Source organism: Pseudonaja textilis, chromosome 6 (assembly GCF_049901715.1).
Source record: "Pseudonaja textilis isolate UNSWEBS1 chromosome 6, rPseTex1.2, whole genome shotgun sequence".
Lineage (NCBI taxonomy): Eukaryota > Metazoa > Chordata > Lepidosauria > Squamata > Elapidae > Pseudonaja > Pseudonaja textilis.
The window spans coordinates 11,896,099-11,910,651 of NC_141995.1; the positions used below are offsets into that span (position 1 = coordinate 11,896,099).

Genomic DNA, 14,553 nt, shown 5'->3' on the forward strand with positions numbered 1-14,553 from the left:
AAGAATAACATTTTTCTATTAAGTTGTTTGTAGGAGAATGACAGGCAGAGCTTGGAAGTGGAGTTAAAAGAGGAATCAGCCTAGAGCAGGGGTGTCAAACTCAAGGCCCGCAGGCCAGATCCAGCCCATGGGGTTGCTTAGACCTGGCCCACAGGGCCACCCTGGAAACAGCGAAGGACTGGCCCGTGGAGCTCCATTTTCTCTGGAAAAGCGCTTGGGCCACCACAAGCCCTCCCGACACAAGTAATGTCAAAATGGCCAAGTCCACCCTAGCCATGCCCCCTGGTCCCCCCCCACCCCAAGGTAAAATACAACCTTGATGCGTAGCCCTCAATAAAATCAAGTTTGACACACCTGGCCTGGAGTCATTACATTTCCACAAGTGATCTAAATTCAGTCCATCTTGAATTCCATTAACTCTTATCTAGTGCCAATTTAGTACCGATCATTAGTTGATGAGATTCTTGGGCATGGAAAATAAATCAGCTTATCTTGTGGTCCCGATTCTTTGCGCCTGACATTAACAAAGCAAATCACACTTGTATGTTCCTGTTATTGATTTAATTTGTTATATTACAGCATGCAATATAAAAAAAGTTAAAATGCCCACATTAAAAAGGACACATAATGTATTTACATAAATTAAGCAAAAGCCACAACATAATGTAATATTAATAAAATAGCTAACAAAATCCCATTCCAGATGGTGCACAGTCTCTCCCCGAGACCATCCAAAAGAATGTAGTTTTTACTACTTTCTGGAGGACCAATCCCAAGGACATCAGACTAGCTTCTAGAGCAGGGGTTTCAAATTCAAGGCCTGCGGGGTGCTTATATCTGGCCTGCAGGGCCACCCTGGAAACAATGAAGGACTGACCCATGGTGCCTCTGCCAGTAAAAACGGAGCTCGGGAGAGCCGCCAAGCTCCATTTTCACTGGCAGAGGGTCACAGGAGGCTGTTGCAGCTGGAAATGGAGGTGTGGAGCTCATTTTCAGTGCCAGAGCGCTTGGGCCCCCACAGGCGCCCCTGACATGAGTGACACTGAGCTGGCCACTCCCGCTGGCCACGCCTCCCCAGGTCAAACACAACCCTGATGCAGCCCTCAATGAAATCGAGTTTGACACCCCTGTTCTAGAGAGTGACTGTTCCAGATTTTAGAAGCCAGGTTTGAAAACCAGCACCTTCTGTAGCACAAATGGTTTTTACTGGAAGTATCTTTTCAGGTAGCTAGGCTCTGATAGAAGGCAATCCTTTAAGTGGTGGTCCTTAATAAGTCAAAAGCAGCACTTTGAATTATACCCAGAAGGTCTGTTTACATAATTCATTGGTTCTCACAGACCTGTTAATTGCTATATAACACTTTCTTTAGATTTATATCTGCAAAAGTCACTGAAGTTAAGTATTCCCTCTTTCAGTTGCATTGGAAACATGCATCTAATATGATCAGATATATTGCTTTCTGTTTGCTTAATTAGAAAATTAAATTAATTTGATTTCTAAATTAATGTAATTTAGAAACTTACTCATTCCAAAGTGCAGTCATGGCTCTGGCATTGTAATAGGAAAGTTACATTCTTTGTCATATGGTACACAGAAGCGTGTCATCCTGAGAGTAAACAAAAGTTGTGTCTTTCCAGTATTCATCGTTACCCTTCAGTTTGGTTCCTCAGTAGCAAATCATAGTTTTTGTTGCTCGATAATTCAATCATCATTTTAATTTAGACTCTATTTTATTTGTATATTCTGTTTTAAATTCAAATTTTGTCAATTCAGAGTAGAAAGGCAGGGAGTGATTAAGTGTATGAACAATAAATAATAGGTGTTAGCTCCAAAGTGTGTTCTTTGCCAGTTTGTTCATTTTTTAACCTTTTAATATTTCTTTCGGAGACTCAGGACAACTTTCTTAGTGGTCTCCTCTTTATGCTCAGTTCTTCAGTCAGAACTGAAGAAGCTTCTTGAATAAGAAGCAAAATGTCTTCAAGGAAAAATAAAGACCAAGTTGTCTTTTGAAAAAGCACATTTGGGATACAATTTAGGAAGGAGTGCAAAAGGAAGGCAGATGGTGGCTAAATTTACTTAAGCTAAGCTACAAACCAGGCTCGCTGGTTGAAGCAAACCATAGGTCAGGAAAAATTCTGCTGTTGCACAAGCCATGATGGCTAAGGCACTGCGCAAATCATATACCTGTGGATATGTGGATACTGAAGAATAGTTTCATTAGGCTACCTGAGTTTTAACCGTTTTAAGCAGCAACGATCTTCAAACTTGACAAGTTTATGACATGTGGACTTCATCCCCCAGAATTCCTGAGCTAACATGGCTGGAGAAGGAATTCTGGGAGTTGAAGTCCACAATCTTAAAGCTGTCATGTTTGAAGACCCCTGGTTTTAAGTTTCTACTTTCAGTGGATGGAAGAGGGTTTGTCTATTGAGTTTATGCTAGTCTGGCTTTTTCAGTTATTCATTTTCTTCCTTTTTTGTTGCAATAGGTAGACCAGCTTTCTTGCACAGGTGAAAAAAAGCTTCACACAGACAAGAGCCAGGCCATTCGAGAGAGGCTGAGAGGAAAACGACTTCCCACAGGTAAAGGTTTATTTACAAAAGAAGGAAACATTAATGGAGTGTAAATATGGTTGGTATTTAATCTTCCGCCTCCCAGATTAATCCCATTAAAATAGCAGAGCTCTTCCTTATGTTATAACCAGCATCCTAATAAATGGCCTGATGATACGGTAACAATCTGAACATAAAGGAAAGTAGGAACCATGAGTTGCGAAGAATTGGCCATAAAGCATGTTTATTGTTTTTCAGGGAGATAGCTTAGGAACAAAATAGATGAGATTTTTTTTCCTGATATGTTTTGTTAAGATAAAAATGGCCTGTGGAAAAGACAAGATAACCTTTTCTTTCACAGTTAAAAAGGTAAATGATGCCCTTACCCACACACCCATGTCCAATTCTAGGGGGGCAAATAATTAATAGGAAGAAAGAATGAACATAAAAAGTAGGTAGAAAATTCTAGGGCTTTTTCAGTTCTACTCTATTGCAATATATGTTGTTGCTGCTCCATTCTTATTCTTTTGTATACCACCTGGAACCACTTGGGTGAGATGGGTGAGATAAAAGTGTAATGAATTCGTCTTTGGTGTAGCTTCATGGAGATCCATTATTTGCCTAAAACAGCTGTTGTGTTAATTTTTAATGTGGAAAAACCAACTTACTAAGAATATAGCTTTTGCTGTTTTCTTGAATTTTTAGTGGCGTCTTCCTTTACAGGCTAACTTAAGATACAGAGTCATATAGCTTCTACTATCCAAATCCTCAATAGCCATTTGATAATGTTTTCTTTTTATCTTCATATCCCACAACCCCAAAATATTGAGAATATTTTTTAACCCTGAATTTGTAGTAATATAGAATCCTTACCCTAAAGCTACATAAAAGGAAAATCAAACGATATGCTTACTTACACATACCACCTATTTCCTTCATATTTTATATATTAATTTGGATATCTGTCTGTCTGTCTGTCTGTCTATCTATCTATCTATCTATCTATCTATCTATCTATCTATCTATCTATCTATCTATCATAATGTAACACTTGAAGATAAATTAAAATGGCATGTCCTAAATCACTATTTCCCAAACTTGCAATTCTTAAGAAGTGTGGAATTCAACTTTCAATATTTCCCTAGCCAGCATGTTTTTTCTGAAGAAAATAAAAAAGAATCAATATAAACAATTTTCATGAGCTGAAAGTGAAAAATGCTGAAATGTTAACAGAGAAAAACTTGATAACTTTCATTAACTTCATTATGATTAGTCTAATGAAATTGAGAATATGAGATTTTTTTTATCATTGGTTGTTGCTAACCTGTAATGTAATTTATTAAGTGTTAGATAACAGCCTCAGTTGTTGATGGGTTTCCCAGTTGAGACATTATCAATAAAGCTATATTTGTCTCTTGGGCAGAATTTAATTTTGTCCTTCTAATGTATCCTTGGACTCTTTCCTATTTGGTGCAATATGAAAATGAGCAGATTCTATTTCTCTGAAACACTATTTATTATGAAGAAGCCATCGGAATGAGATTAGGAATGCCAGGTGCAATGTGGTACTGCTTGAATAAATTCAAATGTGAGCTGGTCCATTTAAATACTTTGTGGAAAACTTTGATACTTTAATGTTGACATTAAAAGATCAAGAAGCAAAGCAAAGAAAGTTGAATTGGTCCACAGGTTGTTTTCTGGAAGGAAAGAAGGAAGGAAGGAAGGAAGGAAGGAAGGAAGGAAGGAAGGAAGGAAGGAAGGAAGGAAGGAAGGAAGGATTGATTTAGCATTTTAAAGCCTGTGTTTTAAAGCCTGTGTTCTTCATGATAAAAACATGATAAAAATGTCATAATTAAAGGGAATATTATTTTAGATGCTACAGATGAACAGAAGCAATGTAATTTCTTTTGAATGCGCACATTTATTTTCACTGTTTTGATATTCAGCTGGTTAGAACCTAACTTAACTAAAAAGAAAACCTACCTTTAAAAGGAGTGTATATTCAATCCAATTCTAGAAAAAAATGACAATTAAGAAGGGTTTAACTATAGCCATATCCAAGAGAGATTCTTCTCATTCTCATTCCAGGAAGAATGACTGATGCACCAGCTGGTTACCTGACCCCACTTTCTCAGCAAGCCATGCTTAACAAAGGGCTTAGTAAGTCATTGGAGTTCTTGTCAACCAGCAACTCATGTGGTGAAAAGGAATTTTCTCAAAATATTGCCTCTGATTACAATTCTGTCCATGAAGACAGTACAGATAGTTGCTGCCCTTACCGATTCAGAGCTTCCAACCAGGAAAAGAAAGCCAACAATGATCCCAAACGCAAAGTATGGGCTTCTTCCTCTGATTTGTTGTGCGCAACTCACAAAGTCACAGAAGGGGACTATGTCACAGATTCTCATAAGCACCATCATCAAGGCAGAACCATTTCAGGGCGGACTTTAGGAGCTCCCATAAACAAAGAAGGCAGATATTCTGATGGGAGCATAGCCCTTGATATATTTGGCCCTCAAAAACTTGACCAAATGCTTCACGTATCAGAGACCTCAACATCGGCAGCCTTATTATGTGCCTTTGACAGGATCAAAGAGAAGCAGAAGAAATTGCAGTTGCTGAGAGAAGCCATGAATGTAGAAGGTCAGTAGATTTTTCTGCATATTATAGTTGACATGTGGCATCCTTCCCATTGTGAAAATGACATATGTTTGTGTGAGAGAGACATTTCCTATATTACATATTTGGTACTAGAAAAGGTAAAGGTTTCTTCTATCCAGTCATTTCCGGGCTGGTGCTCATCTCCGTTTCTTAGTCAAGGGAGGCAGCCTTGCCCAAAGGCATTACCATGGTCATGTGGCCTGCATCACCTTCCCACCAAAGTTTATGATTCTCCTGCCAAAGTGGTACCTATTTGCCTACTCACATTTGCATGCTTTTGAACTGTTAGATGGGGAGGAACTGAGGCAAGTAACGGAAGCTCATCCCGTTGCACAGCACTCAAGCCTCGAACCTGGACTGTTAGTTGAGAAGCTCAGTGTCTTTAACCACTGAGCCACTGTGCCCGCTTAGTGGAAGGTATCTAAGAAAAAATAAAATCAGTTTTTAGAGTATGTGAATCCATCAGGATTATATTCTGGTTATATTCTGTTTGCACTAGAATCTATGACGCAACCTTTTTTCTCCATGATTCCTTTAATCTTTCATCTTCATCAATTAACTAAGTATGACCTTGCAGAGGTTTCCAGATTGCAGTTCCTGTTAGTAGAGAGACCTATGATTTGGGGGGGCGGGATTTCAAGTATTGCAGATTTCAAGTATTTCAAGTGGTTGCAGAAATCTTAAGTTAAAAATGCTTACGTTTAGATACAATATAGTTGAAAGACCATTTGCAAACATTGTATTCAATGCTTTGAATTCAACTTTGGGGGCTGTGTGCAGACTCTGGTGTAGCATGAACAAAAGTTTAGCTCTTGACACTGCCATGGGAATTTCAGAACTTCATCTAAACTCATGCAGCAAACAGCAGTTTTCCCCAGCCGATAATTCAACCAAGAAATGAAGAATAGCTTCCCAAGAACACAAAAGCTCAAATAAGTAGGTATTGTAGAATATATGTGTAACTGTCAGAAAAGCAAGTATTGTGTATCAAATACAAGCTCCATTTATAATAAAATTAATACTTAAAATTCTTGTGTCCAAAGAACAGAAAAGCATAAAAATGTTCTTTTTGGACTAGGAGGCCTAGTTTCCAGCTGCCTCCCTTTTTGTTAACAGACAGATTTGGCATTAGGTTATTTACTCTTGACCATGTGAGAATTACCACATAATAATTCCACATAATGAAATTTCCTGTCATTTTGACATCAGCATCTGATATTAAAAGTGCAGTTAGTTTTACAATTACCTAAACTTTATTTAAAACAACCGCAAGAACAATTTCTGTTACAGCATTCTCAATAAAAATAAGATCGGCTTGTATTGTTTCAGATGGATCCCAAAGCATAATTGTACAAAATTCAAGTGTTTCCATTCTTACAAAGCAACATGTTGAAGCCAGAAATCAAAATGTAATAATTATCTTCTATAATACTTCTGTTCTATAAGGTTATCATAGAGAGCTACCTCAGAAGCTAAATTCAGCCCACAAAGATTCAGAATTGATCATGTTTTCACTGATTAACTTAACCTCGATGTCTTCAGTGACTTTCCCCCCATAATTCTATGCTTATCTGCAACCACATGCCTCTCATGTTCTGATAAATGAATACATACATAAAACCTGATGAGTGTTGATTGTTTCCATTGCCTATCCTCGTTCAGGGGTATTAGGTAGAGCTTGATGCTCTCAGAGTTAAGTCAATGCTGTAAGATCACCATCTTCTTTGTATCGTGATAATAATTTGAGACACATCGTACATTAGATCCAGGATTTAGCTAAACAGGATGCAGAAGTTGTCATTACTGTGCTAATTACCTCTTCTGAATCTTTCATGCAAGCTTCACAATGCCCAACTACATCTGTAATTGCTGTCTTTCTGTATGAAAATAATTCATGGTTAAACTTATAACATTATAATAATTACTTCTCTACAGCAGGGAATAATAAACAACTATTACTTTTTTAGTCTAACCATTCCCTGATCTTCACCAATAATTTAAATGTTTTAATTCTGTTTTATTTTAGAAGATAAATTCTCGGTTTCACAACAAGTTTGTGGTTTTTTTGCATGAGCAAACTTGACACTATATATTGCTTACCAAGCAATATTTTTTCTCATTAAATCCAGTGATTATTAGGTCTGATTTAATGTGGTTTGGGCAGCCATAACTTCAGACTTAGAATGTAATATATGGCTTATTGAACAAGCTGGCAAGATTGGAGGCTGTTGCTTCAGTTGTGTGGGAAGGATTTGGTTTGAGAGAAGAGAAGAACCTCTCATAGTCCCACATCTCAGATATTTTATATGATTTTGGCCCCCTTGTAATATGACATTTATCATTAGAATGGATTTTTATAATATTGTAAATAACTTTATAACATTTAAAAATAACACCATTACTATGTTTTATGAACACATTTTTCTTCTTCCAGAATGTAAATAACAAATGATTTAAAGCTTCATTAACTTAGCTATAAAGGAAATACATCCAAATTACAGTCAAAAGGAACCATTCTTCAAATTTGTTAGACTTGGATTGTAGACTGAGGATCCAGATGGATTTGAAATGGGATTTTGCAATTAATTACAAGAATCCCTCCCATGGGAAAATGTTTTAGTTTTGAATTCTTAAAAGTAACATAAGATTTTAAAAATTGGACATTGAAGAGAAGTAGAAGTAAACTAAAAGCCATAATTAAAGAACACTTAAATTTGGACATATTGAAAGATATTTCTGAACAATGGACCCACAAGTTAATTTTAAAGAGCCTACCTCTCTAGATAGACTGTGTTTAAAAGATGTTATAGAAATAGGGATAAGTATTACCTGACAAGATTTAAAATGGATTTTAAAATGACTGGCTAGAAGAGTGACATACAAAATAAATTGGGTAAAGTCTTAATAATTAATATACATATGATAAACCAAGAGAATGACCTGGATAATTTTCATATTCATACTTCATATATGATTTACAACAGAGGCTTGTTAAAACTTTGAGGAATTTTGTGAGAAGAAGAAACAAAAAAATTGAAAAGAAAATCTAGGACATTATTTGAAGGGAGTAAAAATCAAAATTGTTAGAAATAAAAGGACCAAATATGAAGTTGGTTTATTTGAAAAATTGAAATATATACTTCGTTGTCTCTGGTAATGTACTTTTGCTGATATCAGGACTGAAATGATAACATTTTTAGAATTTGTTTATAGATAAGAGATAGAATATGGGAAGAATAAATCATTGCTATATTTTAAGAGAAATTGTTTCTACTTGTTTCAATGAAGGCAAAAAATAATTATTTATTTTTCTTTACTATTTTTTCTATTTTTTGCACATCCTATATTTTTTTTCTTCCTTTTCAGTTTATGTTTATTTTTAATTGTTTCAATTGTAATTTTAAATACAATTACTATAAAAAGAAAGTGAGGGAAGGGATAAACATTTTTGCAAAGGATCTTTCCATTCCTTCGTTATTTCTAAGTGCCTCTGAACCTAAAATTCTAGTTCTAATCAGGTTTGAGAATGCATTATTAGTTCCTAAGGCTTCTGAAAATTGATTAACTTTATAGGTAGGCAGCCTATATCACAAATTATTTTTTACAGAAAAATAATTTTTCCATCAAAGACACTCAATATTTTAGCACATGGCAGAAATCATAATTTGCATTTACAAACATAATGTTAGGGATACCAATTTGGGCCAATGTTCCTTCCTAGTTTTCGTTTAACTAGATAGTAAAATGCAGACATTATTTATGAAAAGGTCACTCTGGGAAATAATTCCCATTTTGTACAGTACATTATAACCCATGGAGTTCAGAAACAGTTTTCAGCACCACTAATAATGGGATGTACAATGCAACCCTCTACCTACCAGGAAAAAAATATGCACTCCTATTGTGGAAGAAAGTCAGTGACTGCATTAAACCCTGGATAAGCTTTGTTCTCTTCTGTTTCTTTACAATTCTTTCAGAGCACGTACGAAAATATAAATCTCACCATAGTGATGTATGCAGCACTGACAGTGAGGGCCAATCATTCATTTCTTCAGAGACAGATTTTAGACAAGGTAAGAATTATGTGGTAATTGGCCTTCAGTTGGTAGACTATCTGTGCTAGAAATGAGGCTTCATTGCCATCGGTGATGCTGGCAGTATTATTATTTTTTTCATCTCTAAAGACGTTTTTCCATGGTTGCTGCTTAAGAATGGTATGTAGATAGATAGTATATAGATAGTACTCAGGCAGAAAGAGAAAAAATTAAATTGTTCTTTCATCTTTCTCAAGCCATGCTTAATATTTTAGGGAATCTGAGATTGGCAGTAGATTGAATGATAACACAAATGTGAGGCTTCATTGTTATTATTTTATTTTTATACTGCTATTTCTTCTGGATGAGATCAGAGCAATTTACAAGAAAGGAGTACTAGTAGGGCTAAATCATGATAAAATCAACAATTCTTAAAAATGATAAGTTCAAAAAATACAGCTCTGTGATTTTAAAAAATCTGTCAGCGGGAAATCTAAAATATAATCATCTTTTAACAATCCCATAATCCCTTGCAGTGTGGAGTCTTGGCAAATGAACAGAGCTAAGTGTTTATTGGCCAGATGCCCTTCCTGTCACCAATGCAGAGTTTTGTTCAGTAGAGATATTTCCATTGTGCGCAGAGAAAGAAATATCTGCCTCTACCTAGGATCAAACTCATACCCTCCTGATTGTAAGGCAAGAGCTCCACCTATAGGTCACCACACCACTAGGAAATCTAAAATATAATCTGGCCCTTAAATTGACTGGTATCCTATAAATATCTGGGCAGAGATGAAAGTGAAATTGCTAGGCAACTGTCCCCTGATGTACTGGCATTGAAAAGGCTTTCCCATCTGATCTTGCCTCCCATCTACTGGAGGATGATATATCCTAAAGCTCTAGCATATGAACTGCTTTAACTTTCGCCTGTTAGCTTGCAAGCAGACTATCCAGTGCTTTCAGTCATTTAGCCACCTCACTTCACAGAAGACCAATTGTGTCCTGCCCTTGTGAATCATCTTCAAGGGCTGCCTCCTGCAGAATGCATTGCTGTTCTGTTCTGACCCTGAGGGTTAGATCATGGATTACTGAGGCTACAGGTAAAAATCAAGAGCATCCCCAGTTACAAAATTCTCATCTATTAAAGCACTGTGCCTTAATCTTAGCAACTTTAAGGTGGTGTGGCCTCCAACTCTCAGAATTCCTAGCCAGCATGCTGAGAAGAATTATTAGAGTATTAGAGGACAGAATGGTGAAGTTGTTCTCTGTTGCCATCTCCAGCAACTCCTGGAATCCTTTCCATCATCACTTTTTTCACCCTATTTTGAATAGATAGACATAATTTCACATGAAATGTTGCAACTATGTTGTTTTCTAAGAATATCTGCACATATTATATAGTGTGCATCCTCCAAGATCTACGAAAAGATATAACTCTGTTTCCTTATTACTCTTTTCCTAGAATTTTGTTTGTTTGTTTCTTGAGATAAACAGTGTCCCATCCGGAAGTGCAGTTAGCCCACACTTCAATGTTTCTTGGTTAATAAAGTTTCTGTTTCCGTAGAAAAAGGGAATATTTCTAAGAACCACCAGATTTTTTTTTTTATCTTGCCACTGTGGACATAACAGTGTGAGCGGTCCCTTCAAAAGTAACTTTTTTCATCAGTGAATATTTATGTGCCAATAAAATATCCTCATCCAGCCTTAAATCATGATTTTTCTTCTTTTTCAAGTGCCAGTGAGGAGGTATGAAGCTCTGAAAGATGAGTCCAGTGGTTCTTCCTTAAGAATAGATGATACCTCTTCATCAGGTCAAAAACCAGGACAAAGATCAAGGTAAAAAAAGAAAAGATGCAAAGTTAAAATGTTAACAGTTCATCTCCCAATCTACCGGTGTGGTTCATAATTGAATGCCTTTATATAAATAACCAAACTCTTCGAAAAAAGCTACTTAGATATTTATCCAAAAGAAGGATGATTTCCCTCTCAAAAGAAGGTGGATTTAAGCCAATCATTCACTTTCCCTAGCTGATCTTCCCAATATTTCCAACTCCAGCTGAAGCCAATTCTGGAAACCTTCCCTTCCCCCAAATGTTAGCAAAAACCAGGAAGAGCAGCTCCCAGCACACACATATGCACCGGCCACCTGGTCTTTTAGCTTCTAACGTGCATGTGCATGCGAAGACCAGCTGGCCGGCACATGCGTGTACTTTAGAAACCGGAAGACCAGGTGGCTGGCCACTTTCTCTTGCACATGCACGCTGACCTTGGCGCATGCATGCGCACCAGCCACCTGGTCTTCATGTGCATACAGGCCATCTGGTCTTTGTGCACACATACATGTTAGAAACCGGAAGACCGGGTGGCTGGCTGGTTTCTAATGCACATGCACGCTGGGAGGCTGGTCTTCACATGGACACACGTGCCAGCCAGGTGATCTTCGTACATGCATGGATCAGATGGCCTGTGCACTCTAGGAGCTGCTCTTCCATTTTTGGGCACTCCCTCAAATTCAAAGACCAGCTGGCTGGTGCTCATGCGCATACAAAGACCAGCTGGCCAGCGCATGCCAGAACCCGGAAGAGCAATGGTTGACAGCTAGTGTGCCTGGAGAGATGGCTCTGCGTGTCACTTCTGGGTAAAGGTCATTCTACATAATAATTGACTGATGGGTGGCTTCAAGGAAGTCCAATTTGCATTCCTAATATTTAAGACTGATTTCAGTATTTGCTTGTTGTAGAATGGAGAGTGAGCAGAAGAACCCAGCCTTTTCTATTATGCACAGTTTCCATATGGAACTCTTATTGCTTCTTGCTATCCAGTCTTTAATTGAGGATATACTATATATTATTTGCCTATGAGAGATATGCAAATAGCTTGCTTTGGGCAGTAAAGAGAAAGAAGAAAAACAGGAGCCAGAATGCGTTTGGACTGAGACTGAGAGATGCCAGTTCAAGTCCATCCACAATCCCCACCATGTCCTGCAAGGCTTGCAAACTCAGGAAAAAGGACCTCATGGATTTCCTGCATAACTTATCCCTGTAACTAAGGCAGAATTCTTCTAACTCTTTCTTATTCTTTCCTCACCTCTTCGGATTTAAACATCTCATACAACATGTAATGACCTTGTTTCCTCCCTTAACTGTCTTGCTGTTTCTCTCTGGTCCTGAGATCCACAGGGGGGTCTGAGGCCCCCAACTTTTTGGGCACCAGGGACCGGTTCCCTGGAGAGAGGTTTTTCCATGGACCGGAGGGGGCGGGTTTCAAATGCTGCCTGCATCCCCTGGATGGGGCTTCACTTGTTTGCGTGGCCCAGTTTCTGGCATGCCACTGCCCGGTGCCATTGCTGTTATGGTGGGGAAATTAGAGGAGGGAGGGATGTGTACAGGTAGTCCTCGACTTACAACAATCATTGAGCCCAAAATTTATGTTGCTAAGCAAGACCTTTCTTGCTACAGTTGCCAGGTATTGTTCTGACCCAGGCTTCGTCCAAATTAAGGAAACACAAGCTGAGTGTAAAATCAAACCTATTCTAATGCAACGCTGGGAATTTCTTGAATTCCCAGCCAAAACTCATTAGACACAATTCTCTGAGATAAGCTCACGCCTTTCAGGGTTGTAGAAGGCTGCCAAGAAACAGAAGTCCAATTACTAGATTATAAATCAACAGAAGTTCCAGCAAAGACAAACCAGAGTTTGCAGGGCTTCAAAGAGGGATCAGAATCTAATGAATTTCTTTGCTTCCTGCAAAGAGCACATCACCAAAGGCTGACTTTTATTTCTTGTGGGAGGGGCAATCACCTTTCAGCCTTACTCCTGAGTTGCCTCCTCTGCTTCAGCTGCTCTCTCCTTCTAACATCCCTGCGCACATGCGTATTGGGAACAGGCTCCCCAGGGTCCTCTGCTTTGCTACTGCTAGGCTCCAAAGGCAGCACCCCACTCTCAGATGGTCCTGGCCCCATCTCTGCATTGGATGCAGGACCCTCGTCCCAAGTCCTCACCAGACTCCCTGACTGATTCTCTTTCGTCCTCTCTGTCCGATACCTCTGCTGTCTGCACCATCCGCCGGCAAACCACAACAGGTATCTTACGACCTGGCAACTGTATCTACAGTTACCAGGTATCTTTACGCCCTTTCTTGCTACAGTTGCCAGGTATCCAAATTTTTATCATGTGACCATGGGGACGCTGCAATGGTCATAAGTATGAAAAATAGTCATAGGTCATTTTTTTTAATGACTTATGATCTTCGAATGGTTATAAGCTGAGGACTATGTTGCTGGAAGCTGCTGGAAGAAAGATGGAATATAGACATAGCAAAGAAATATATTCAATATTTGATATTGATATAGTCTATAACTTACAGTACTAGATTGGTTTGTAGCCTGCCACAGAAAGGTATGAATTTCTTTCAGGACTCCAGGTAGGAGATTCTACCAGACAAATGTGTTATATTTCCCAACTTTTTTAAGAAATGTGTCTCGCTATCTCTCCTGCATTGGCTTTGCTCAGACTTGAAGTGCTCCTTGTTCCACCAGTCTGAGGTAGAGACTAAGGCAGAAATATTTGTGACTCATTCCCTAAGAAATGTGTGGGAGCGCAAGGATTAGTCTGCAACAGAATAGAGAACATTTATTCAGCCTACTTCCCTTCCTCTCAACCCCTACAATGAATACCCTTGCCAGATGACAGAAATAAAATACATGCCTGGAATGGGGAGGGCATTCCCAGGAGCCATAGATCACCTGTCCCAAATATTAGAGGCGAGCTAGGACCAATCTACCCTATGATAATTGCTCTGTCACAGCTTATTCACTCTGTTCCCTGCCAGCTTCTCTTCAAGTCTGCAGTGCTGTCAGGCTCCTGCTGTCAGGACTGCCTTTACATTTGAACCTTGTGTTGGCAGCTTTGGGTTTTGAGCCAAGTCAAAATAAAAGTAAGATCCTAATTATGAATGCACGCTTACAGTTTTGCATGCAGCGTTGTTCCTAAAAGTTTTTGAGTACCCAATGCAAATTTACATCCATTGCTAAGGCCGCTTCTGAAATGAGGCTTAATTTCTAGAGCCCTCTCTGCAAACAAGACCATTTACCAATCTGAAATTTTGTACCATATTCCTGGCTCTGATGACACACTGTAGGATTCCTGCAAGTCTTCACAAAATGAGCCAGTTAATTTCCAGTTCTGCTCACACTCTTAAGGAAACACCCGAGAGATAGTTTTGCTACAATTCCTGTGGAGCTTTAGGGTAGGTCATTTGTACATGTAGTTCTTGACTTAGGGCCACAGTTGAGCCCAAGATTTA

The 14,553-nt window shown here is 38.5% G+C and overlaps 1 protein-coding gene across 11 annotated transcripts in view; it reads left to right on the forward strand.

Annotated features, from left to right (window-relative positions):
• The window catches only part of PTPN13 (protein tyrosine phosphatase non-receptor type 13), a 169,013-nt gene that overhangs the window by 72,589 nt on the left and 81,871 nt on the right, over positions 1 to 14,553 (forward strand). For all 11 annotated transcript variants that reach the window (XM_087935863.1, XM_087935865.1, XM_087935864.1 and 8 more), the window contains exons 6-9: positions 2,490 to 2,583; positions 4,642 to 5,196; positions 9,192 to 9,287; positions 10,982 to 11,084. In XM_087935863.1, coding sequence (XP_087791989.1) covers positions 2,490 to 2,583; positions 4,642 to 5,196; positions 9,192 to 9,287; positions 10,982 to 11,084 — 848 coding nt within the window. The remainder of the gene's footprint in view (positions 1 to 2,489; positions 2,584 to 4,641; positions 5,197 to 9,191; positions 9,288 to 10,981; positions 11,085 to 14,553) is intronic.